Raw genomic sequence first — 25,318 nt, forward strand, 5'->3', positions numbered from 1 at the left:
CTTAATTCATTTTTACGGTAACATGTATTAACATAATAAATAATTTATTAAACTGTTAATCAATATTTTGTAGATTATATCAATTAATAGTTAATAATAAAATAGGTTATATATACACTATTCTAAAAAAAAATGTTTCTAATTGAAAGTAGTCCTTTATAATCAATATACGAGAGAATTAATTATATAAAATAAATACAAATATTATTTATTGTAATTTCTATAAATATAAATAATGCATTGAAAAATAAGTATCAGATATCTTTAATTGTTTTGAAGCCAAAATTTTTAAATAATCTATTAGAATTCTGACATCACTTCCAAAGCATATCTCAAAATTTCTGTTAAAAAGAACAAAAGTTTAAGCACGTAATGTGCACAACGATAACAATATAATTGAAAATATACGAATAAAAAGAATAAAAAATGTCCCAAAGAGACGCATTTAAAAGATAATCTACAAGTTCAATGGATTCATGCAGAGTCGAACTTTGAAGACTATCAATCAATCAAAAGTGCAGAAGTAAGACTATAATAGACTATCAATTAAGCCTTAAAATTCAGCACTTTACAGATAGATTATCTATCGCCATAATATCGATAGTATCATGAAGAATGACGTTAACAAACTGATGATAAATATAGAATATTAGCAGAGTGTTTCAGGAGATCTAAGCATTCAAATGTGCATATACATTTGTATATATATGATAGAAAAAAGTAACTGAAAGGCCAAAAGGGTTCTAAGCTAAAACATTCAGATGTGCACATTTGGCCAAAAGGACCTTATTAGAATGATCTAAGCATTCAAATGTGCATATACGATGGGGTATTTGAACCTCTGCAGTCAAGTTATGTACTATCTTCAATCATTTGAATGTTGAATGTAGGTGCTAAGCTAAAAATGCCTTTGAAAACTGAGGAATTCTATGACAACTGTTCCTACTTATACTTGTGGAGTTATAATATAGAAATTATATTTGGAGGAAAGAAGAAATGTACAGGAGGAGGTTGCATTAGAAGTAGTCAGAGAATCCCCCTTCCCTGTCATTGTCAGATCCTGCAAAACAAAGTAAATGGAGCACTGTTGCAAAAAAACTTCGATCCTAAACACAGGAACTTTTTCGAGAGCCAAGAACAGAGCAAGAGTTAAGTAGGAACCCTTTTCAGTACCAGACATTATAGAGATTTAGAGAAGTGTTCAATATGTCGGTATCATTTCTCACCATTCCAATCAGAAAAGTGAATATTCTGCTAAGAGTTTGATCAATCAAAAAATTAACTGCTATCAACAACGAACAAGCGAGTTCTATAGCTCAAATTTCAAAAGTATTGTTTGAACGAAATTGGATGATATTCGAAAACAAGCGAATTATTTTGTTTGGTCTTGAATCAGCTAGGCTCAAGGCTTCTCGATGGTGTGATCTATCCAAGTTCTAGTTTGGCTTTTCATTGCAAGACATTTATTTGAATCAGAATACTATATTTGCCCATCTGTTTCTTTTTGTTTTTTTTTTTTTTTCATTATTTTTTAATATGAATCTTTTTCATTTATGGTTCTACTGAGTAATAATAACAATTTAAAAGGTAGAAGAAAAATAGATAATATATCATACGGTTGCAAGCTAAGGTACCTTGCTCTCATTTTCTTATTTTCATTAGCGAAGTACAGAGATATTTTATAATAAAGAAAAACTAACTGGTCCCCTAAAGTTAGTACCCAAGATAGAAATGGATGACATCTATTCCTCGGCTTTACTAGGAATGTTGAAGAAAGCATTTTAGAAACGTTGGGTTGTGGAATCATTTTGCTAGCACACCTACTAGTTGAAGCCGTGAGGTACATACCTATGCATACTATCCTCTTTTCTAGCTTCGCCGTTAATAAAATGTTGATAGATTTCAACATGCTTTGTCCTATCTTGCTGGATACGATTATGAACAACATTGATGGTTGATTTGTTGTCATATTACAACTTTATCGAACCCTCTCTCTTAATCTGTAAGTCATCAAGTATTATCTTCAACCATAAGAGCTCACATAGCCCTTGTGCAATGGTTCAAGATTCTGATTCAGCACTCCTCCATGTTACCAAATTACCTCTGAGAAAAGTACAATACCTCATAGTAGATCTTTTGTCCACTCTTGATCCAACATATTCAAGGTAAATGTAAGCTTCCAATGCAAGGAACTATTTCATTTGGACAACATTCCTTTTCTTGAAGTTCATTAAGTAACGTAACACTCTATTCATTGTCTGAGGTTCCCATGGATCAGGCATAAATTGACTGATTACATTAACCGAGTAGCTATGTCCGGTCAAGTGTGAGCTAAATATATAAGTCTCCCCCACTAGCCTTTGGTGGTACATCTCTCTGTATAATACAGGTTCTTCTTTTGACTCTCTTACTTTTTTATGTGGATCCATTGGTGTTGGTACAGACCTCCATCCACTTTTCCCGGTTTCCATCAATAAATCCATCACTTCTATTGTGATACGAAAATGCCCTGAGCTGAAGATGCTACTTAAACGACGAGAAACTTTAGTTTTCCAAGTTTTTTGACCTCAAATTCTCTCATCAATTTCCTTATAAGTTGTCTTTTTTTATTCATTATCTTCAATGACTATGATCTCATCTACATACATTAGAAACACTCAAACTCTCTTTGATCCTAAGTGCTTGATAAAGAGAATGTGATCTCCTTGATTTTGCTTATACCCATATCCTTGGTGATTGTTTTAGTCCATATAGCTTTCACACTCCACCCTTGAGTTTTCAAATCAAGAAGAAATGCTCATGTAGATTTCCTCATCTAGATCACCATGAAGGAACACATTCCTAAGGGAGTTGTCAATTTAAGTTGGCAACCAATGATAACAATATTCTCACGATGTTTTGCAACCAGGGCAAACGTCTTTTGGTAATTAATGTTGTAAGTTTGAGTATATCGTTTAGCTACTAGCCTTGCTTTGTACCTTTCCAATAATCCACGAGCCTTGTACTTTACTAATGAAAAGCCACCTACACCCAATTATATTTTTTTCTTTTGGTCAATCCAAAACTTCTTCCACGTGTTGTTCTTTTCTATAGCATTAGGTATAACAATTAAATTAAGACTCATAATAAAACTCTTCTGTGATAAGGATATTCTTTCAAGATAGATATAATTTGATATGAGGTATAAGGGTCGTTTTGTGCATTCTCTAGTAGGATTTTGGAGAGCTATGGGCCTATCATCTATTGGTACATGTGTTCCATCTTCATTTTGAGTCAAATCAGATGTTTTGACTTGTATCCGTTCTAAAATGATTTTCCTTTTAGCATATACATGAGAGAACAATGGATCTGATAGAGGAGGTGGAATGGATAGTTCGACCAGTGACTCTATGACTCTGTAGTAATATAAGAGGACCCATGATTGGGATTGGTAGTAGAATAGGACTCAATAATTGGTCCTATGTGCTAGTTATTTAGTGCGCCCTAGGGTTCAACGGTTTCTCAAAGTATCTCTTCAATCAATTTTGAGACTTAATCTAAAAAATACAATATGATGAGGAGAAAGTAACACTGAAGTGGCAGTCATGGATAACCTTTCGTATGGAAATGAGACTATTGGTTAGTTTTGGGACATGTAGAATGTGTTTTAGTGTAAGGGTTAAGAGATGAATACATCTCCTATTCCTGCAATGGTGACATTGGTTCCATTTTCCAATGTAACTTTTCGATTACTCGAGCATGGTTTATATGTTTTAAAACATTGGAAGTAAGGGGTCATATGATCAGTTGTACCCAAATCTATAATCCAAGAGTTAACCTAACTTATCTCCAAAGGACTTATACAAAAGGTGAATCAAGACTTACCTAAGATTGTCAAAACACTAAACTTGGTGGTTTGTTGAAGGAGTCCAATAACATATTCAATCACTCCATTATTGAATCCACCGGTCTCCATGATTGCGATGTACGCTCGTGCTTTTGACATTTCTCCCTTGTTTCTCCAACCATGGTTATGTGAGCCTCCCCAATTTTTCCATTTCACAGTTGGGAGGTTTTCGTTCAACTCCCAACAACTCTCCTTCGTGTGTTGTAGTTTCTTGCAATTTGTACACTATAAATTGTCTTTGTTACTATTCCAATGGTTGTCTCTTCCGTCGTTTCTTTCTTTCTCTCCATCAAAGGCTGATTCATTAAACTGGGTTGTTTGTTAGGCATGAGGCTCCGTCTGCTCACTTTTGTTCGAACAAGGAAACAATTTCTTCTAGGGACAGCATTTCCTCTTTTTCAATGATTTGTACACGGACTTGGTCAAACTCGTTGTTGAGACCTACTAAAAAATCATAAGCACGATCTATTTCAATAAATTTCTTCTGAATTACAACATCTGCAGTGCATTTTAATCTCGAATGTTTGCACAATGTTTGCAAGACATTGGCATGTTCTGTGACACTTTTTTCGTCTTGCTTGATGGCTTCAGTCATTACCTTGATTTCATAAAAATGAGCAACATCTAGAGCCTTGGAGTAAATGCGATGAATGAAAACATACATGTACCACCAATGGATAACTTTATAGAAACCTAGAGCCATGATATCATCATGAAGTCTTCATCGTCCCATGCAGTAAATCCTAGATCCGTCTTCGCTGGTCCGAGTCCAATAAGGAGTCAAAGTTTTCTCTTTCCCTTAAGGTATGTCCACACACTCTGAAACCATTTGAGAAAGATTTTTCGCTTAGTCGGTATAACAATCAAATAGGTTGAATGTTACAATTCTTTTGGGTTGTAGGAACTTCCTCGAGAATTTTGATTCTACTTACATGATCATGATCTTAGGCAAAGAAAGCATCTGTCCAAAAGGACCAAATGGGTCTTAGTTTGTAATTGAAGCTGGATTGTTTCGTCTGTGATTGAAACACCATCTGTGATTTCCAAATTGCCTGAGATTGAAATACCCCCATGGGTCTTAATCTGTGATGTTCAAATTGTTTCGCCTGATTGAAGCTTCTGTCCAAGTGGGCCAAGTGGGCCAAGTGGGAAATTGGGTCTTAATCTGTCCAAGTGGGCTTCTGAATGGATTATGATACACCCGCGCCCAATAGGCCGAATGGGAAACGGGAAATGGTTTCTGAAGCTTTTGAGTGGGAAATGGGCTGAACGGGAAATGAAAACAGTTTCTGAAGCCTTATCAAATGGAAACAGATTTGCCTTCATCAAACGGAAATAGATTTGAAAGCAAGTGGGATGAGAGCCGAATGGGAAATTGTTTGGAAGCAAGTGAGCCGAGGGAAGCTATTTCTGTCCAAGTCCCGTAGCCGAATTGTCGGTGGGCCAGATCTATGGTCCTTGCGTGCAAATACTTGCTTGTTGGGTCTGGATGCGAGATGGATCCTATAAGTGCTGACGGCAACAGCGACGATATGAAACCATAAGTGGTCGGTAACAGGGACCGGAACAATGTGAGACAGATCCTATAAATGGTCATTGGGTCGGATTTGCTGAGTTTTTCTTTTTCCCTTCTTCACGATCTAAATAAAATTCAGTCACAGTAACGAAAGCTACGAAGGCTCCAACTTGGTCATGGTGAATGATCGGTAGCTATGAAAGTTTCATAGATTGAGTTAGGATTTAGTTCTAATCAAAATTTTCAGAATAGAGGCTCTGTTACTATGTTGCAAGCTAAGGCATCTCACTCTTTTTTCTTATTTCATAAGTGAAGTACATAGATATTATAAATAATAGAGAAAAACTAACCAAGTCCCTAAAAAATAGTTAACAATATAGAAAAATAGGAAAGTTAACTAACTCTTTTATTTAATAGAATTACACCAATATTCCTTAGACTTTCTTCAACACATACCAATTATGGTTGGACTATTCGATAGATCTATATGACTGAGTGTGGCTATATACACAACAGCAACTTGAAGGAAGAAATAAAAAACGTCAACATCTAGAAGATAAGATTCCTTCTCAAATATATGCATTTAGACAAGTTATTGCAACTCAATACAAATAGATACTTGTCTTACAATGGATTAATTGGTACCGAAATATTCTATTGTTGTAAATCAGAAGTACCTGGAATTTCTGCAGCTGAAATATCCTGCACAATCAGCTGAAAATTGTTGGTACCGAATGAAGAGAAAGCTGGGGTAGATGGAGTCGGGACAGGAAAGGTGAAGTCTTCTGATGATGAATCAGAGCAACTAGATGTAGCCTCCGTCAGAACCTCGTTTGGGATCGAACTAGATGCACCTGAGTTAGAACTCATGATCACTTTCATCTCCGAGATTTGATTTGCCATGCAATGTACCATCCTGTCACACACTAGATCAGATTGATATTATCAAAATAAAGAGCAAGTAAATATTAGATGTTGTAGCTGTACAGTGTCAGTTAAATCAGCATCCCCCTTTAACTTTTCCAAGATCTGCGATTGTATTCCTCGCAATTGTAATCCACTACATTTATCAGCATGGTAGCACAATTTGCTTATTTATCTCATCGAATGGATGAATTCTGCGCCCATACATCATGAGGACCACAAGAGGATAAGTTGGGGGACATGATATTTTATGCTTCTTTTTAAGGTAAATTCCTCATTTTTCCTTACCTCTTTACTAGTGTGACACCCAATTAGGTGTCCATGTGAGAGTGATGTCATAGAAGAGAACGATTTAGCACCTACTATAAGGTCATATGAGCAACGACACGAGACATGATAGAATAAGAGCAGGGATGCACATTTACAATTCTCAAACTACAGTAGTTTGAAACACAGATTTTAGATCTTGCTGAGTGTGCTCGCAATTGTGTTATACCATGCTGATAGAATTTCCTTTATCTCACCCATTGCTTTACCTACTCTAGAATCCATTTTCTACATCATCTCGTTACACATTGCTATGTGATAGCTTGTACACATGTTTTTTGTTGTACCCAGCACTCCATGGAATAAATTTGTAGCACTTCACAGAGAGACGGATAGAACTCGGCCAATGTTATTTATGTTCAAGGAATTCGATCAGGGGAGAATTTGAGAGCTCTCCAATCTCTCCAAAAACCATCTACTCTCAGATTCCAGAAAAGATGTCCTCCCTTGTTCTCTCTTGCTTATATTTACAAAATATATTCCTCTGCCGATTTGCTAACTAACTGGGCCACACTCTTGTAACAGTGGCTCTCAATCCTTCTACCGGTTATACCCCTCTTCCTCGCATACGCCTTGAGGGAACTATCAAAGTCTTACACAACATCATTATCCATGGTTCCATCTGCTTACTCTCGAATGGGTAATAGGTGCATAATTTACGAAGAAAAAGAAAAAGAATCTGTATCCCATAGGTTATTAGTTACTTTCTGTGGAAGACTTTTATAATTGCTGAAGCTGATGCTCAATATCATACACTTCCATAACAACTTATCGAGTCAATTTTGATTATAAGTAGGACTCCTAGTTATTTCTTATCATTGAAGAATTCCAATCTCAGTGAGCAAAGTTATTACGAGAACGATGATAAATATCTTGTGGGAAAGGGCCAAAGAGGGGGGAGGTTCTAATTCATAGTCTAATGCTTTGTGGTATAGAGTTATTGTGAGTAAGTATGGTCTACGCGCATCTGAGTGGATTTCAAGCGATGGGTGGATGATAAGCCCTTTGTATGTTGTTTTCACAATTATACCATCTCTCAAATAAGAGATTGCATTTTCTGGTCTCGGTATTGCCTTCCTCAAATCCATTTTCTTCAATTTCCTTAGGCTTGTGTTGCCCTAGTTTTGATAGGGAAGCAACAGAAGGGTGGTTCTTCTTTCCCTCTTTCATGACCTCTAAGTGTACCTAGGGAAAAGGGATGCTAGGACTTGGACCCTCGATCCATCTAGGGGTTTCTCCTACATCTCTTTTTTACACATTTGGTCTACCCCATCTCCACCCTAAGCTGCATCTATTTTCTCCTCTGTTTAGAAGGTCAAAATCTCATAGAAGATCAAATGGTGTTACGCGGAAGATTCTAATACCTTGGATCGTGTTAAAAGATACTCTTCCCTCATTTTGTACTCGCAATGGTGCATTCTTTGTAGGCAGCAGGAGGAGGCCCTCGACCCTATGCTGTGGAGTTGCTAATTTGCTCAACCCTATTGGAGTCAGAGGATGAGCCATTTGGTTTAAGTTGGCCAGAGTAGAGATTGTTTCTCAATGATAGAGGTGCTTCTGAGTTCTGAGTTCTCCCTATCTAAAGGAAGGACAAAGTTTTGCGGCATTCCAACTTCATTGTTTATTTTATGGGAAATTTGGATTGAGAGGAACAACAGAGTATCTTTAGAGAAGCGAAGAGATCATGTGCGAAGGTTTGGGAGGTTATAAGGTTTAATACCTCCTTATAGGCATTGGTTACATGATCTATTTATAATTATGAGTTAGGTTTTAGTCTATTGGATTAGAGTTCTTTTTTGTAGTTAGATTTTGAACACCCTTTTAGTTGGGATTTTTTTTAATGCTTTATATATTCTTTCGTTTCTCTCAATGAAAATTCAGTTCGTATAAAAAAAACGAAGGAAGAAGAAGAAAAGGAAAAAAAATACTGCAATAATTCCTAACTGAAAAATTCATTTTTCTAAACACTAGGCTAGGGCTGTAAAAACAATTTGTGACATGCAAGCTAATTCTAACTACTGGAAGTCGAGGATCTGGTAGTCATCTTTGAATTTGAGCTCCTACTCAATTCTATCAATGTGAAACCAATAACACAGTTCTAAATTATAAACTGGAAGAGAAAAAGAATAATATGAAAACCATTACTAGGAATATGAGAGAGAAATATTTCCAAATTTTAGAAATGTCTTCTATAAATGTTGGTTGGAAAATTCCCAGGTAGGAGGAAATGTTCAGTCATGTGTGATCGGATAGAAAATCAACCTTCCAATTTTTAAGCAAAATTTACCGTACATGCTTTGATCGACAAAATGATATGCTATTACCACCATTTTCCACGCTAAATTCAGTATCGGGGTGAAAATATCATATACTTTTAAGAGGCAGAATGTTAGTAATACCTGCTTATGCAATCTTGAAGTTGCTGCACCTTCCTTTCGTTTTCTTTTAGTTTTTTACGTCCTTCCTCACTTAATTTCTGTGCTGCAGCACACTTCCTTTCACTTTCATTAGCTCTTTGTGTTTCAGCCTGCAACAGTGCCTGTTCACGTAAATGTGTTCTGTCAACTTTCAGTCCTTTTGAAACTCGAGAAAAGAGGAAACTAAAAATTCTAATAAAAAAAGAAGATATTCTTCATAATAACTGAATGAAAGAAGTTAGCAATATTTCCTTTCATGTTAAAAGCAAATAATACAAAAGAGACGTGGAACTTTACCCTTCCAGCTTTGAAACTATATACATATATATACACACACATATAGTGTAGAAGGGTAACAAAACAAGCCCACAAAAGAAGTTCTCATCTATAGGAAATGACTCAAAAAAAAAAAAAAAAAAAAAAAAAAAAACAAACATAGTTGCGAAGTCCAAAAATTTCGATTAAAAAACGCCCATAAAGACACATTAAATCTCACAACCTCTCACAACTCCTCCAATGATCTTTCCACCTCTCTAAAAATCCTACAATTCATCTCAAGCCACTCTCCACAAGATAGTAAAACAACAGGCTTGCCACAATACTCAACTTATCCAGAAATCCCAAACATAGAGTGATTGTCCCTACACTCACCAAGACAATCCCAAACAAACTAGAATATTGATTTTAAAGGGAGTGAGTAAACTAGCTACCCCACAAAAAAATGATCTACATTCACCTCCAACTATGAAGTAAAGGACACCGTTGCACTCTCAAAACCAAGGTAGAATGTTACACTGGATAAAATCTCGATGATTCATTCTTCCACATAAAATTTAGTAAGCGAGTTTCACTTTCTCAGAGATTTTAATCATCCAAAGAGTGGAAAAAACTGAGGCCCCCAAGATAGAAGAAGAGGAACAAAGGATGAGAAAGAACTCATCTTATCCTGAAATCCCAAACATAGAGTGACTGTCTACACGCACCACGACAATCCCAAACAAACTAGAATATCAATTTTAAAGAGAGTAAGTAAACTAGCTACCCCACAAGAAATGAACTAGATCCACCTCCAACTATCTGCAAAGGACACACCACTGCACTCACAAAACCAAGGTAGAATGTCATACCGGATAAAATCTTGAGGGTTCACCTTTCCACGTAAAACTTACTAAGCAGAGAATTTCACTTTCTCAGAGACTTTAACCATCCAAGGAGCGGAAAAAACTGAGGTCCCAAGACAGAAGGAATAAAGGATGAGAAAGAACTCATCTTATCCTGAAATCCCAAACATAGAGTGATTGTCCCTACACGCACCACGACAATGCCAAACAAACTAGAATATTGATTTTAAAGGGAGTAAGTAAACTAGCTACCCCATAAAAAATGATCTAGATCCACCTCCAACTATCTGCAAAGGAAACACTACTGCACTCACAAAACTAAGGTAGAATGTCACACTGGATAAATCCTGAGGGTTCACTTTTCCACGTAAAACTTACTAATCAGAGAATTTCACTATCTCAGAGATTTTAACCATCCAAGAAGCGGAAAAAACTGAGGCCCCCAAGATAGAAGAAGAGGAACAAAGGATGAGAAAGAACTCATCTTATCATGAAATCCCAAACATAGAGTGACTATCCCTACACGCACCATGATAATCTCAAACAAACTAAAATATTGATTTTAAAGGGAGTAAGTAAACTAGGTACCCCACAAAAAATGATCTAGATTCACCTCCAACTATCTGCAAAGGACACACCACTGCACTCACAAAACCAAGGTAGAATGTCACACTAGATAAAATCCTGAGGGTTCACTTTTCCACGTAAAATATACCAAGTAGAGAATTTAACTTTCTCAGAGATTTTAATCATCCAAGGAGTGGAAAAAACTGAGGCCCCCAAGATAGAAGAAGAAGAACAAAGGATGAGAAAAAACTCATCTTATCCTTAAATTCAAATTCCAAACATAGAGTGACTGTCCCTACACACACCGTGACAATCCCAAAGAAAATAGACTATTTATTTTAAAGGGAGTAAATAAACTAGCTACCCGACAAAAAATTATCTAGATTCACCTCCAACTATCTGCAAAGGACACACCACTGCACTCACAAAACCAAGGTAGAATGTCACATTGGATAAAATCCTGAGGGTTCACTTTTTCACGTCAAACTTATTAAGAAGAGAATTTCACTTTCTCAGAGATTTTAACCATCCAAGGAGTGGAAAAAACGGAGGCCCCAAGGATAGAAGATCTTATCCTGAAATCCCAAACATAGAGTGATTGTCCCTACACGCACCACGACAATGCCAAACAAACTAGAATATTGATTTTAAAGGGAGTAAGAACTCTACCTATCCCTTGATCTAGATCTACCTCCAACTATCTGCAAATATACCACTGCACTCATAAAACCAAGGTAGAGTGTCACACTGGATAAAATCACGAGTGTTCAATCTCCCACGTAAAACTTACTTAGCAAGGAGCGGAAAAAATCTAAGGTGCGGAAAAAAAAACTAAGGCCCCCAAGATGGAAGAAAAGGAACAAATGATGAGAAAGAACGAATGATGAGAGAAACTCTCTACAGGATTAGGCTCCCAAACCCAAACATCCCGTCTACATAAAAAAACCCTTTGATTTGAAATAATAGAAAGAAGGCCCACCACCTCCCAAAACTCATGGTCAGTCAAGAGGACAAAAACTCAAAGAAAGCGAGAGGAAACTTGAATGAAATCAACATAGATGCAACCAAGGGCAACCTCTTCTTACACTTAACAGGAATAACTCATGAACGGACTTAGCACCCACCCATTAATCCTCCAAAAATATATATTTGATCCATCCCCGAACAGAGAACTTTACAAACAGGAAAAAATTGGAAGCCCAAAGCCATAGCAGTCTGCAGATTTTTACTGGTCTTTCAACCCACAAGTTGGAGTCCACTCAAAAGAGCGGGGACCATCTTAACTCACCGATCCCTACACCACAAAGTATTAGATTCCCCAGAGAATTTGAATATAAAATATAGTTCCATTGCATGTGTAGATGCAGTCTCATTAAACCCTTCTATTGCAATAATCTAATAGAAAGAAATATATTTCAAATATGGCATTTGTGTTCTTTCACAAACTATATGACATAACATGCATTACACATATAAATTTCCACGACAGCACTTGTATACTAATCCATCTTTCTCAAAATTAATCCTTCATCTACTACCATTTCATTCTCTTGCATCCCAGGAGTCAACGACTGCTCTGCCTATATGGATTCTGACATAATGCAAGATGTTGACAGCAACACATTACTTCAACTCAAATCAAGCCCATTATAACAATTTGTTATTCTTCCTCTATTTACGACCGTTGGTCTCCCTTTAGCTGGAAAATTTACTTTTCGGAAGTTCAAGTCTAACCAACCAACCTATTTAGGTAACCTACATGTCTAACATGATATTTAATCCTCGTTATCCTTCTAGCATATATACTTGCCCAAGATGTCATAGAAGAACAAAAATGAAGATCCTAAAAACACAGACAGGAAGAATGGAAAAAATACAATACCAATCAAAGTTGATTGATTTAGAGTTACCTTTAGGTTAGCCACTTCTTCTGTGAGAGCCCCTACTTGTTCGGTATCTTTAACCGGACTAGTGGGCTCTTTAATAATAAAGTATGCTTCTTCTACTTCTTTCGGATAGACATGGCTTTCCTTGGCAATCATTTCAATTGTTTCATCAATGGAGTCTGTACTGCTATTAAGCAACGAACAAGGCGAGACCAGATCCTCCTCTGTTTCTTCCAAGTTAGTCTGTAATCATCATTAGAATTATCGTGTAAATAGAAAGGTACTTCTAAAATAGATTTACTAGTTCGTCTGTGTTTTACCACAGAAACACAATATCCTCCATCAAGTTGGAAACTACAACAAGAAAGCCAATGTTGTTCTGAACCTTTTCAGTTCAACAAATTTGTTTGACACTCCAAGCTGGAATGAATTCAGAGTTCCCCAGTCATAATCACAAATCTACGCTATTCTAAAAGGGTAGAAATTTCTATTTTTCATCAAGCCCCTCATAACTCTCTTCAAAGTCCAGACTAGCTTCTTTATCATTAAAATGCCTGTCCTGCCTATTGAGCCGCATAACATATTTGTCATCGACTTCTCCTACTTTTCTACAGATTTAAAAGAAAATGAAATATAAATATAGAAAAATAACATAGCAATTGTTTTTTTATTTTTTATTTTTTATTTTTAAAAAAACCTTGTTTGAAGCTCTTGGAAAATAGATATTTAGTTTTCCTTAAAGTCCACAGTAAATTTATCTAAAATCTAAATAGATTTCTCTCTTGTTTTAGTTATTAATTGAAAATTTTTAAATAAAATATATAGTTCGTAGTTCATTTATTATGAAAAGATAAAATCCTAAGATAAAAAATTGTTTTTCAAATTTGCTACAAAATGAATAGTTTAGTTACTAAAAAATCAATAATATTACCTTTATACAAGTTAAACATTATTTTAAAAAAACAGTACACTGCTGGTTATGAAATAGTTGTTAACTGAAAAAGTAAGCAAAAGAGCAATTCTCGACTTGTTAAAAAATATCCACAGTGAAAAGAGGACAGTTATTATACCTATAGGGAAAATGCTACCTACCATCCTTTGCTTCGTAAGACCTTCGTCATTGGTAGATTGTTTTCTAATCATCTTATACTCTGAAGCGCATCTATACCGACGCCCATGTGACTGGACTTGAAAAAAAAAAAGAAAAGATTACTTAAGAAATGGCATGGCAATGATAAACGCAATGAAGCATTGAACCAATTGGTTAAACATCCATGAACTTACTTGAATAACTATTGCAGCCTTAACCTGCCTCCTCCTATGTCTGTATTCACAGCGAGCAATCATTGCTCGTATACCAGCCTGAAGAACAACAGTAGAGATCCTTGTTTTAACATGGAGTTTCCTGGCAAGGTATCCACGAATAGTCTTTTGAATTTTGATGGCAGCTGCTTCTCTTCTTTTAATTTCATACGATTCCCGAGCACGAATGCCTAGATGGAAGAATGAAATAAGAACCATTAAGTATTTCTGGAACTCTATTTATTTTATTATTATTATTTTGTTGGGGGTTACCTCTCCAATATGACTGTAGAAGAACGCAACCTCTTTTCTTAGCTATGTACTTTTTACGATCAATTCGAGTTCGGATATGCTTCAGTATAGCTAGGGCAGCGGTAGTATGTCTTTTTGTTCTTTTTGCATCTAGTTCAGCCATCAGAGTACCTCTTAGGAAAATTTTTGATGTCCCTATCTGCAAAAGTAAGTGATTAATTTTTTGAAATGGGAAACAATTTCATTGATAAATGAAATAAAATAGAGAGAAATGTCCAACACCTAAAGGTGCATTACAAAAAGTATGTCCAGTTAGAAATCAAGGAAGATAAACTTAATTAGAAAAATGGTGTTTACGTTTCCACCAAGACATAGCATAAAAGAGAGTTAGTTCCATAAAATTATCAAAGGTAGAGAAAGTGTCCCTAAAACTTTCAACCACAAGCACCCATCAAATGTAAAATTTCCATATATCAGACAGTTATGAGTCACTCCTTCGATGCATTTGTTCTGATACATTTACTGAACCAGTGTTAAAGCATGTATTGAAAGCAGTGTTTAAGGATATTTTTCATTATTCGTCTACTCATGTTGATTTTCTTTCCTGGTCTCAAAATATTTTTTTTATCTATTTACTTGATATTGTTACATAATCACATACGCATGTATCCTCTTATATACTTTACATTAGGTGGGGCAGAAAATCAAGCTGTAAATAGGGATATTATTTTCTTATATATTTATAGCTGTAATTTCCTTCTTAGAATTAGGCTCATTGCTGATTTTTTGAATCTACTATCACGATCCCTCTTGTATAAATATTTATATTTCCTCACTCAATAATACATCAGAAAATTACTTTTTCTCTCATGTATAGCTTCAGGTGGGATCCTCAGTGTTCTTGTTTACCAAGAACATCTTTGATACTTCAGATAGCACCTGTCTTTCATAGCAGAATACCTTTTATTGAAGCTCGGTTAGAAAAAAAAAACAATATACTGTGGCCATTCTGACGAAGATAACACACAATTGCAAGATCTACAAACATCCTCACAATCAGAATAGCCAAAATTTTAATCATGGTTATCGCCCATCAAAGGAACCTTATCTTTTATTCATGATTTTCCAGTCTTCTTATCCTGCTGGTAGAAGGCTGATATCAGATCCAAGGTATTCCACAGTATTTATGTAACTATGAATTTCTGCTCATTGATATCTTAATGTTACTCGTGCAAAAGATTAGTGGCAATTCCTTGATGACTCAAGATAAAACTTAGAGCAAGCAAACAGACATTCACACACTTAAAAGGAAAGAGTGTAGCTTCATTTACCAGATAACCTTTAAGTCCCATCTTCTCTAGAATCTTTCCGCATGCTACCTTCTCTTCATAGCTGCTCATAAGCATTAGCAAGGAGATGTTAAAATACCCCAAAAGGAAATATTTCACAGATTGCAGAATGCAACACCCATTATATTCTACTTCCAAGTATAAAAAGGAAAAATACTTACTCCCCTTGCAATACCTCGGGTGCAAGAACTCCAAATCGAGATAAAAATTCGGAAAATGTTCTATGAGTAGGGTATCCTGCACATTTGATTCTAACTGCCTCCAGAACACCCTGCACAAATGACAGTGTCGAATGCAAATTAGTTAATGTTAATTTTCAGTTGGACAAAAACACGTGTTTTAAAACTTACACCAGAACGTAATTGTTGCATAACAGTCGCATTCTCAAATATGGCAGGTTGCAGGACAGTATTGGGCTTCACGCATCTTATATAATGGGGTTCTGTCGAATTTAATGTTTCCATCAACTGCTGTAGCTGTAACTGTAGAAAAATGGGTAACAAGCATAACTTTTGTAGAATTCCGTTGTGCAGTCCAGAGGGACATTTGAAGAATATCATTCAATGCAAGTTCATAACATATAATACCTTAAAACGAGAGCCAATTGAAGAAAACTTTGATGATTTGGCCATGTCCTCAGGAAAAGGAGGGAAGAGACCAGCAACAAAAGAACATTTTGAAGCACTTAACAAATCTTGATGTTCAGGGACAACATAATCTTTATTTTTGTCTAGAAAATGTTCTGACTGATATAGAACCTGAAAAAGTGCATGTATGTATATTGACCTTTAAGTTTCTTATTTTTAAATAAATAACTTATTACAATTTTAGTCCATGAACATTTAAAGTTGTCTGATAAATCCTTAGACTTCAAAAAGAGCCTAAGAGATTGTAAAATCTCAACTTTGTGTCTAACAAGTCCTTAAACTTTAAATGCATCTAATAGATTCTTAAATTTCTAATTTTATATTGAATAGGTCTCTTTCGTCTTAGGCATATTTTAAATTTCGCAAACCTATTAGACACAAACTTAAAGGTCAAGGTCCTAGCAGACACTTCGTGAACTTTAGAAAATATCAAAGAGGTTTGGGAACCTATTAGATACAAAATTGAAAGTTCTGGGACCTAATGGACACATTTACAATTTAGGAACCTATTAAAATTTAGATACTTACTAGACTTAATCGTGGAAATATAGGAACTAAACTTGTAATTTAACCATAATTTAAAAGAAAGACAAACCCACATCTCCTGCATAATGAACAATAGCAAATTCTGAGCGAGCCAATTTTGGCTTGATGAAGCGTTTATGATTTTTGAAGATTTGGTACAGCTTTTGTGCAAATGATTCATGATTTGATTTTGGGAGTATGCTGTTCATAAAAATTATAAAATTAATTAGGTCAAATGGGTAAAAAAATTGTAATCAAGTAAATTCAAGTAAATTTTCAAGAGATTTCTTTTCTGCCTACAGAAACTCAATAGCATTTGAAAATACTAATAGTTTCCAAGAAAAAGGTTGCTCGTGGAAATTACAATGATGATTTGGCTTTAACTTATGTCTGGCCACATAAATTTCTAGAGCACAAAAAATTTGGAATTCGTGAAGAGCTACTCTATGTGCTGATCAAATGTGCAACTTGTTTTATGGCTGGGGGAAGAAAATGTTAATTAGTTACAGTAAAAGAATGAGCATACCATGCTTCATCAAGAAGAGAAATGATTCCACCTGGTTTCTGCAAAGGCACAAAGAATTAGAGGCCATGCCAGAGAGGGATACAGAGAGGATAAGCTAAATTAGTAAATCATGTTCAAAATTGGAAGATACCAATCGAAATATTTGTATTCCTGTACAATAAGTCATTAGTCTTCCAAAAAAGAAATAAAACACATGTTCAGGTATAACAAGTAATAGTAAAATATTCTCCAACTTCATAATTTCAACATTATCCAAAGACAGTGCATTTGACAAGATTATTTATCTAATAATCATTAATAAATAGTGTAGAAAGTAAATTGCATGCTTTTTTTTTTAATATTCGTGAGTGTCTAAGTCAACTAATCTCATGAGATAACTATCTTACCCTACCACATTTGGTTTCCATGAAACATGTAGGATATTAAATCTAAGGTAGGTGGCCACCCTGGATTGAACTCATTCCTTCTATAAACTCTTTATCATTCCCATGACCCTTATTGACCACTAATCTCACGAGTGTAGAAAGTAAATTGCATGCTTTTTTTTTTTAATATTCGTGAGTGTCTAAGTCAACTAATCGTGAGATAACTACCTTACCTTATTGACCACTAGGCTAGCCCATGATGTTTAATTAAATCACTTGCAATGAAAAACATGCCCTCTCAGTTCTTAAGGAGATTTCAAAGTCTTTGGGATGGATGTTTGAGCGATTATTTTACCATTGCAATTTACGTTTGGGGTTGGCTTGTTTACTAACATTCATGGTATTGTTTCTTTAAAATATATGTGTGTGCGTGTAGCCCATTACAACACCAACAGAACCAACCCAACCAATGATTGGATCCAGTTAGGGTCATGTGAGTGACACATTCGCAATTTATAGAGCCTTTTATTCAGTAAAAGACCGGATATACCTTTCCCCGAGTCTTTAATCACAGGTATTGAAGCTGTGTATGTGAGCAGTATTTACCTATGTTATATTGAGTGAGAAAATATTAAAACTTATGGAAGGAGGATTCCAAACATAGATCACATAAATCATCAATTAGCCTAAGCTAATAAAAGAAATAAAAAAAAAAAACGAGTTGAACTATGCTTAAGTTGGCGATTATACAAGGAAATAAATAATCTACCCAATTTACTGCTTGGTTTTCTACAGGCAATTCACCAATAATCATAGGCAGCGAACAAACCAGCGTCATGATGGTTGGATGGATAATATGAGAGAGGTCATAAATGGACTAGAAGCCCCAAGCCAGCTATTCTCCAAAGTTGTCAAGAGGTTAATGGATGCCTGGATGGTTAGAACTAAAGCAAGAAAAAAGGGATATTCTTTTCCAGGAAGATACTCGGTTGAGGGAGAGGCCTCAGAAAGATGCTTTACACACGCTCCAATGCTTGTCAATTTCCGATTTGTAGTTACTAGTCAGAAGAAAAATAGGGGTAGGACATTGTCGCAGAAGGAATGTTAATGAATGAATATATTGAAAGAGACAATATGTCCTTATTGCTTCAAGGAATCTTTTCAGCCATTTTCCTGAGTTTTAAAAAGGTGAAAGCTCGTCAGTATGGATTTTAAAAAGGTAAAAAATAGGGGTAGGATCTTGCTTCCTGCTCTTTTATAGAATAACATCACTGACAAGTGCTGATGCACAAAATTCGAAAAGCTGTTTCCTAAGAAAGATACTGTTTTCTTAGGGTCTTTCTCCAACAAGGTCAGACCACGAATAATAGGGTGCAACAAAGTTTTTTTAAATTTGTACCTTGCTCCCATTAAATGCAATGTAATATCCCATTTAACAAGGTTAAGGGTACCCCATCCACATCTAGACATGATTTACAAACTCTCCCAATTAACTAAATGGGTGCCACCAGCCAAATCTACTCCCTCCTAAAGAAAGTTTTTCATAAGCTTTTCATTCTGAGTAGCCACCTTCACAAGAATCTCAAAAAGAAATTGTAGGCAAGCTTGCAAGAATAAACCGATACTCCATTAAACTAGCATTTACTCTTGCCAAGTCTCTTTTCTTGTTCTTTTTCTTTATTTTTTTATTTTTATTTTTTATTTTTTCTGTCTTGAAGACATATTCTTGCCAACTCTTATCAACTTGTTCAACCACATTATCCCTAGAATAAGTCTATCCTAACCTAACCTTCAAGTGATACCCTTCCGTAATGTATATCAAGATAGAAAATAAGGTGAGACGTGAGAAGTACTTTCTGTATTCCTTTAGAAGAGGTGAAAGCAATTACATAAGTTTTTGAGTGGCCTTTAAAATCCAGTAGCAAAGTTATGAAGAAAAATTGAACCTTCTCAATGAGGTCAAGGACATCTTGATTATCAACAAATTCTATGTAGCTCCAATCAATTTCCTCTCTTACATATTCTTCTTGCTCCATCTTGAACACGTGCTGGATAACATCATAATATCAATATTTGACATGGAAACATTAAAAAAAAATAAAAAATGAAGAAGGTAACGATCAAAGACAAAGTTTTCATATGAGACTGACCTCATACCTGGTTGAAATGTTGCTGCAGCTTTTCATTTGTGTAATTGATGCAGAATTGCTCAAAACTAAAGAGAGTGAAGGGTAGTCACAGTCAACATACACTTACCAATTAATAACTAGACCCAAATCAACAACTGCTCTAATTTTAAGAGATTTTCATGATTGCTCAATTAGTAAAAAGCTAGCTAACAGATTAAATGAACCAATTTCCAGAAAATAGATTTGCATGCGTTAGTGAGCATGGGTGTCCCATTCGACTTGTTACAAACATCGCCTGAGTCATTATATGTGTATGTGTGTGTGCGTATTCTTTAATAAATGCAAACTTCCATAAAAAGCCAATGAGTTAAGAGAGGGATCACCTATTATTTTTAAAGCTCTCAAAACCGTAAATATCCAGTACACCGATCAGATATTCAGAGCAAGGATCTTGCCCGATGGAAACATTGATTTTACCTACCAACCTGGATAAGTTGAAAACAACGGACTAATAATTCCTGTTGATGGAATAATTAAAAAACATCAAACTACAACAGAATTCACACGTGATAATGCTAGGATAACCAATATTACCAGTCAAACAAACGAGAATATATTGTCTTGGCTAATCCATCCCTGCTGACTGTTGCACCAAGCGGATCAAGACTTTTCTTGATAACGTCCTCTGGTGTAATCATCATGCGCTTGCAAAGAGCATCTTCTAATGCTTGGGGATCGCACCTGAAATATTTATAAGATCAGAAAGTACAAAAAATATAGGTTATTAAGAGAAATACAAAGTGATAAAAGCAAGGCTCCAGTCACACATGAGAAGCTCTGCTGTCATGTCAAGGTGAAATTTTGATTCTTCATCTTTTACAAATGATGAATCGGACTCTTCTCCTTTTGCAAAGTCAATATTACCAAGATGAAGAATTGCAGCCACAACTCTGAAAATTGCATCCTGAAAGAAAGTGTGAGGAAAGGTGAAGACAAGGCATTTAGCAGTAGGTTGACACATAGCCAAAGAATAGTTGCATCTCGAGTAAGATATCACCTGCTCCTGTTCACATATTCCAACAACATCCATGGCTCTCTTTGTAGCAAGATAATCGTGAGCATCATTCACACCAGTCAGTTCATAACAATTTGATTGGTTTAGATAGTGAAATGATTTTGGATTTCCCAGCTTATATTTCTCTCTCTCCTGAAAAAGAAAAAAAAAAAAAAGTCCGCTGATGAACACTAGGTGACAAGAAGAAAATGTTTCAAAGAAAAGGAAAAAAAGGATACCCACCTGAGGTGGAGCTGCACAGAGAAGATAAAAGCAATGATAGTTGCGCTCAGGGTCTGATATTTGGCAAACCCGTGATCTCTCAAGAAGATATGTTCGGATGGCAGCTCCTGATATTCTTCCATTCTTGTCAAATTGGATCTCAACAAATTTCCCAAAACGGCTGTGCTAATGTATACAATGAATGATCAATAGGCAATTCATCCAACAAGGTATTGAAATTTCACAGTTCAACAGGAGAAGAAAAGGTTCATACGAATAAATGAAGGGTCTAATATCAGCAGAAAACATGCATGAGGAAATGGTAGCACGGCATCCAGAAAAAGTTAGTTTATGTAATTGCCAATTCAATTATGTTTAGAAAACCCTATGTTGCAAAAGCTAAAGTATAAGGATAAGTTTTTACCTTGAATTGTTGTTTCTTACTGTTTTTGCATTGCCGAAAGCTTCAAGAACTGGATTTGACTGCATCATGTTCAAAAACACATGTTTAAACAGGATTCAGGAGGTTGAGAGAAATACAACCAAACTTGAGATGATGTCACCAGATAACAAGGGGAACCATGAGGAAAAGCAAGGTGATTTAAGTTTCAACATTTCATGACATTTTTAAGACCGAAGTTAAACATGACTTCAAATAGATTATACATCAACCAAAAGAGGCAAAAGCAGATGCTGATTGAATATAATGATTCATAAGGAAATACAAACTGATAACAAATAAAGTTCAAATCTCAGGCCTCTTGAGAAGAAATGAAAATATTGTAAGAAAACCCTCTTCATGAAAAAGGAAAAGAGGCATCTGAAACCATTGTCTTCCATGAACTTATTCAATCGGTTACCATTAGATTCTTGTTGCCCCAATAGAAAATTTCAGGGATGCGCTCTGCATTTTCTTTAATGGAGATCTACCTACATCCAAAGTTGGTTCGTACTCTACACTCGTCAATTATATAATGATAAAATAATGTGAGAATTTGAATTGTTCTCTAATGTTCTCAAACACAAAGTCTAGTTCTTATCAGGACAAAAAACTGTTCCCCAATGTTGTACATATAGTAATTCTGAAAATTTCTTTCACAGATAAACAATATTTGATGCTCATATTTACATAAGGTCTATAATACACGTGGATCGCTAAAAAAGATAATTGAGTAAATAAAATTAGGCATATACCAATATCAAAACAAATTTTTGATGTGCATTCCTCGTTCTTTAAATCTCAAAGATTCCATATCAACTACATGGCCATAAGTGTCCTCTAAATGTCTTCACAAATTTTAGTAGGAGCCAATATCAATCATGCATTCTACATATATACCAAAGAGATCCACCTCTAATCTTGTTAATTCTCAATGAAGAATAGAAATAGAAATCTGCAGGAACCAAACAATGCATAATTGGTAGCCCAATGCACCCTAGAGACACCACAAGTGTTGGAATAATATTATACAAGATACATGTTGATTACGTTGTGTACAGTGGTTAGATATACTACAGTCAGTAGCCAACATACTTCTAAAACTTGTTGTTCAACAGTCCGTCCTTCAGATGCAGCATGGCCGCCCAAAAATGCAAGGTAACACATAAGCATTTTGGTGGTTTCAGTTTTACCAGCCCCACTTTCACCACTTACTAGAATAGAGTTGCTTTTCCCATAATTTATCATAGCCCTGCCACAGGTTTATGATAGTCTATGTCATTGCATGAGAAAGAAAAAAAATTAGGATGAAAACAAAAAGAAGCTCGCCTATATGCAACATCAGCAATTGCAAAAACATGAGGCTTCAGCTCCCCAATTGGTGCTCCCTTGTACTGCTCCATCACACAGGCATCATACAGTTTTTCAATACTTTGGAATGGATTGATGGCAATAAGAATATTTCCAGTATAAGTCTGTATCACGTCAGAGAGTTATATTTGGATCTCTACTGGAGTGTAATGAATCTTGTTTCTTTCACTAGGTGAATCACAAAAAACATAATAATCTTACATAGATTTCATTTATTCCATATCTGGTAGCCAAATTATGCAGCAACCCTGGCTCATTCAAATATGACATTCTAGTCATATCATCAATTCCAGTAGCAGGAGCTTCTGCATCCCTTAGATATAGATTTGACAGTTTTACAACCACCTGCCAACATAAACTTGAGTAATATTTTGCCAAACATATGCAAACAAATTGAGTTGTTTTTAAGAAATTAGGCAAGATGAGGCACAAAGACTTCAAGAACCCTAAAATGTGAGACAAGGAATAGGCCTGGGTGATGTGAGTCACACCATGTACATTGATTCCATAATTAAACCAATGGTTAACAAATGTATAACTTATATCAGGAGATTATGATTATATTCAAACCTATAAAGGTAGATGTTGTCTTAACAGAAGGGAAAGTGAAGAATCAAAATGACACATGGCTGTCAACTTGGACCATAATATCTGTGGAAAAGGAGTTTTTTTTTTTTTTTNGTTTTTTTTTTTTTTTTTTTTTTTCTTTCTTTTTTGAAAAGAAGAAGATAATATTGATAATATAAATAAAAGAGAAAGCAATACAGGTTTCAGTCTCCAAATAGTAGACCAAAGAAAAATAGAGAAAGGAAAATAAAGTAAAAGCTAACAAAAATACAAAAAGCCAATAAAAGGTACAATAAACCCAAAAGAACTATAAGAAGGCTTCCTAGTTGTTGCAAATAGCTTGGAAAGAGTAACCCGAAAAAGACTTCGATAAAGAACACCAATGAGATAGTGGAAAATGAGTTACCAGGAGAAAAAGAAAACAGAAAAGTTCTGTGCACGTTACTTTGAAGTGACAAAAGTACTTCAATAGGTGAGATACTGATGGGCAATTCTCAAGGCTATTATAATTAGTCCAGCCCAATAGCTCAGGTATCTCCTGAAATAACAACTTTGGCATTTGGTAATCAAACGATATATATAGTTTAAGTTGAAGTGGATGGAAATCAAATTCAATGTCTAAAGAGACACTCTTTTTTTGTTTTCAAGGAACTCAACAATTCTCCTTTCAAATGCAATGTTTAATTTCCAAGGAACTCAATAATTCTCTTCTTTCTTTTCTTTTAAAATATTACATCAAGGATTCAAACATTCGTCCTTTTAGAGGAATCACCAGTTCTACCGATTGCTCTTTTAGCAACCCCTTCAAGCTTCACGACCTTTTCCAACTTCAACTTAATAAGAAACCTCAATGATATGATAGAGGGGTCAATGCACGTGACTTGTATAACCCAGATAATTTAGGGAGTGTCCATCAAACTAAAGAGTTTGACAGCTCGATATTTTACTAGCAAATCTACTTTTGAAATGAACATGGATTCCTCATTTTCCACTGTTACAGTGTGAGCCTCTGTTCTTTAAGATATTTGAAATTTTGAAATCTACAATTCCTAATAGTTTCCCGTACTTGCTTTGGTATATCTTGGAAAGATCAATTCCAAGAACCAGATCAAAAGAAATTTTTTCTTAAAGATCACCAACCTCAATGATGTGCTGTTTAAGAAAAAGGTGACCGAGGTTTTAAACATTTGATGCTGTATCTCTCTTTTCCTCTTCTATGAAAAGAGACTAATGCTCAAAATGATACAAACCCCTTAAAGAGGTGAAAAAAATAAGAACATGACAACAATTACAAATGAACAATAAAAGCATGTCAAATTATTAGAAATACCATGGAATGAGAAATCGCTAAAAGACTTGGAAAGAGAACGCCACGAAGAGGCTTTTAAACCCGTTAAATCTAATCAGTCTGTCCAAGGAAGAAAATCTATCTTTTCCTCTTTTATGAAAATTCAGCTTATCATACAAGGAGAATTAATAGAAAAGGGGCATACGTAGACTCGATACTCAGCGGTCAATCGTTCCCATACAACAGAAGAATCATGAAGCATCCAAAATTTCATGGAGAGAAAGGCGAAACAACCCGGTTCAATATATATATATATATATATTATATTGATGAAACAACCAGCCAAAACAACACTTATGTCACGTTTCAGTCATGTTGGAAGAGATAATGGTGCCTTTCATGTCCTTCAACACCTTGAAACATTGTAAGATTGTAATAGAATTCACTTCTTGGCTTCTTTGTGGAGTTCAGTCACCAAAAAATCTGAATGTATTTCCTTGTTTTCTAAATTTTTCACAACTGGGGTTCAAGTATAGTTTTTGTACCCTTATCTCGTTTCTCTTTGTGCAGACCTCTTGGTAACTCAATTTCGTATACAACTCTTGTTTGATTTATTATTAAAAAAAATAGATTACCTG

General features: G+C 35.3%; 2 protein-coding genes across 6 annotated transcripts in view; one reads left to right on the plus strand and one right to left on the minus strand.

The window, feature by feature from the left end:
- Positions 1 to 25,318, plus strand: part of LOC111808423 (GRF1-interacting factor 3-like) — an 81,275-nt gene that overhangs the window by 9,786 nt on the left and 46,171 nt on the right. The window lies entirely within an intron of this gene.
- The window catches only part of LOC111808417 (myosin-16), a 25,724-nt gene continuing 990 nt past the window's right edge, over positions 585 to 25,318 (minus strand). Inside the window, exons 2-26 of one of the 4 annotated variants that reach the window (XM_023694364.1) lie at positions 25,316 to 25,318; positions 23,027 to 23,170; positions 22,784 to 22,929; positions 22,550 to 22,706; positions 21,440 to 21,498; positions 21,037 to 21,196; positions 20,797 to 20,946; positions 20,567 to 20,703; positions 20,334 to 20,480; positions 20,123 to 20,224; positions 19,768 to 19,825; positions 19,557 to 19,658; positions 17,246 to 17,283; positions 16,794 to 16,920; positions 16,135 to 16,305; positions 15,898 to 16,029; positions 15,709 to 15,818; positions 15,530 to 15,590; positions 14,220 to 14,397; positions 13,929 to 14,137; positions 13,737 to 13,826; positions 12,669 to 12,887; positions 9,053 to 9,192; positions 6,080 to 6,318; positions 585 to 1,060 (exon numbers count right to left, since the gene is read on the minus strand). The exon at positions 25,316 to 25,318 is cut by the window's right edge and continues 126 nt beyond it. In XM_023694364.1, the coding sequence (XP_023550132.1) occupies positions 1,017 to 1,060; positions 6,080 to 6,318; positions 9,053 to 9,192; positions 12,669 to 12,887; positions 13,737 to 13,826; positions 13,929 to 14,137; positions 14,220 to 14,397; positions 15,530 to 15,590; positions 15,709 to 15,818; positions 15,898 to 16,029; positions 16,135 to 16,305; positions 16,794 to 16,920; positions 17,246 to 17,283; positions 19,557 to 19,658; positions 19,768 to 19,825; positions 20,123 to 20,224; positions 20,334 to 20,480; positions 20,567 to 20,703; positions 20,797 to 20,946; positions 21,037 to 21,196; positions 21,440 to 21,498; positions 22,550 to 22,706; positions 22,784 to 22,929; positions 23,027 to 23,170; positions 25,316 to 25,318 (3,123 nt within the window). In that variant the 3' untranslated portion in view covers positions 585 to 1,016. Of the gene's footprint in view, positions 1,061 to 6,079; positions 6,329 to 9,052; positions 9,193 to 12,668; positions 12,888 to 13,714; positions 13,827 to 13,928; positions 14,138 to 14,219; positions 14,398 to 15,529; positions 15,591 to 15,708; positions 15,819 to 15,897; positions 16,030 to 16,134; positions 16,306 to 16,793; positions 16,921 to 17,245; positions 17,284 to 19,556; positions 19,659 to 19,767; positions 19,826 to 20,122; positions 20,225 to 20,333; positions 20,481 to 20,566; positions 20,704 to 20,796; positions 20,947 to 21,036; positions 21,197 to 21,439; positions 21,499 to 21,875; positions 22,041 to 22,549; positions 22,707 to 22,783; positions 22,930 to 23,026; positions 23,171 to 25,315 lie in introns of those variants that run through there. The other 3 variants (XM_023694365.1, XM_023694366.1, XM_023694367.1) reach the window with 3 other exon arrangements.

Source organism: Cucurbita pepo, chromosome LG13 (genome assembly GCF_002806865.2).
Source record: "Cucurbita pepo subsp. pepo cultivar mu-cu-16 chromosome LG13, ASM280686v2, whole genome shotgun sequence".
NCBI classification, from domain to species: Eukaryota; Viridiplantae; Streptophyta; class Magnoliopsida; order Cucurbitales; family Cucurbitaceae; genus Cucurbita; species Cucurbita pepo.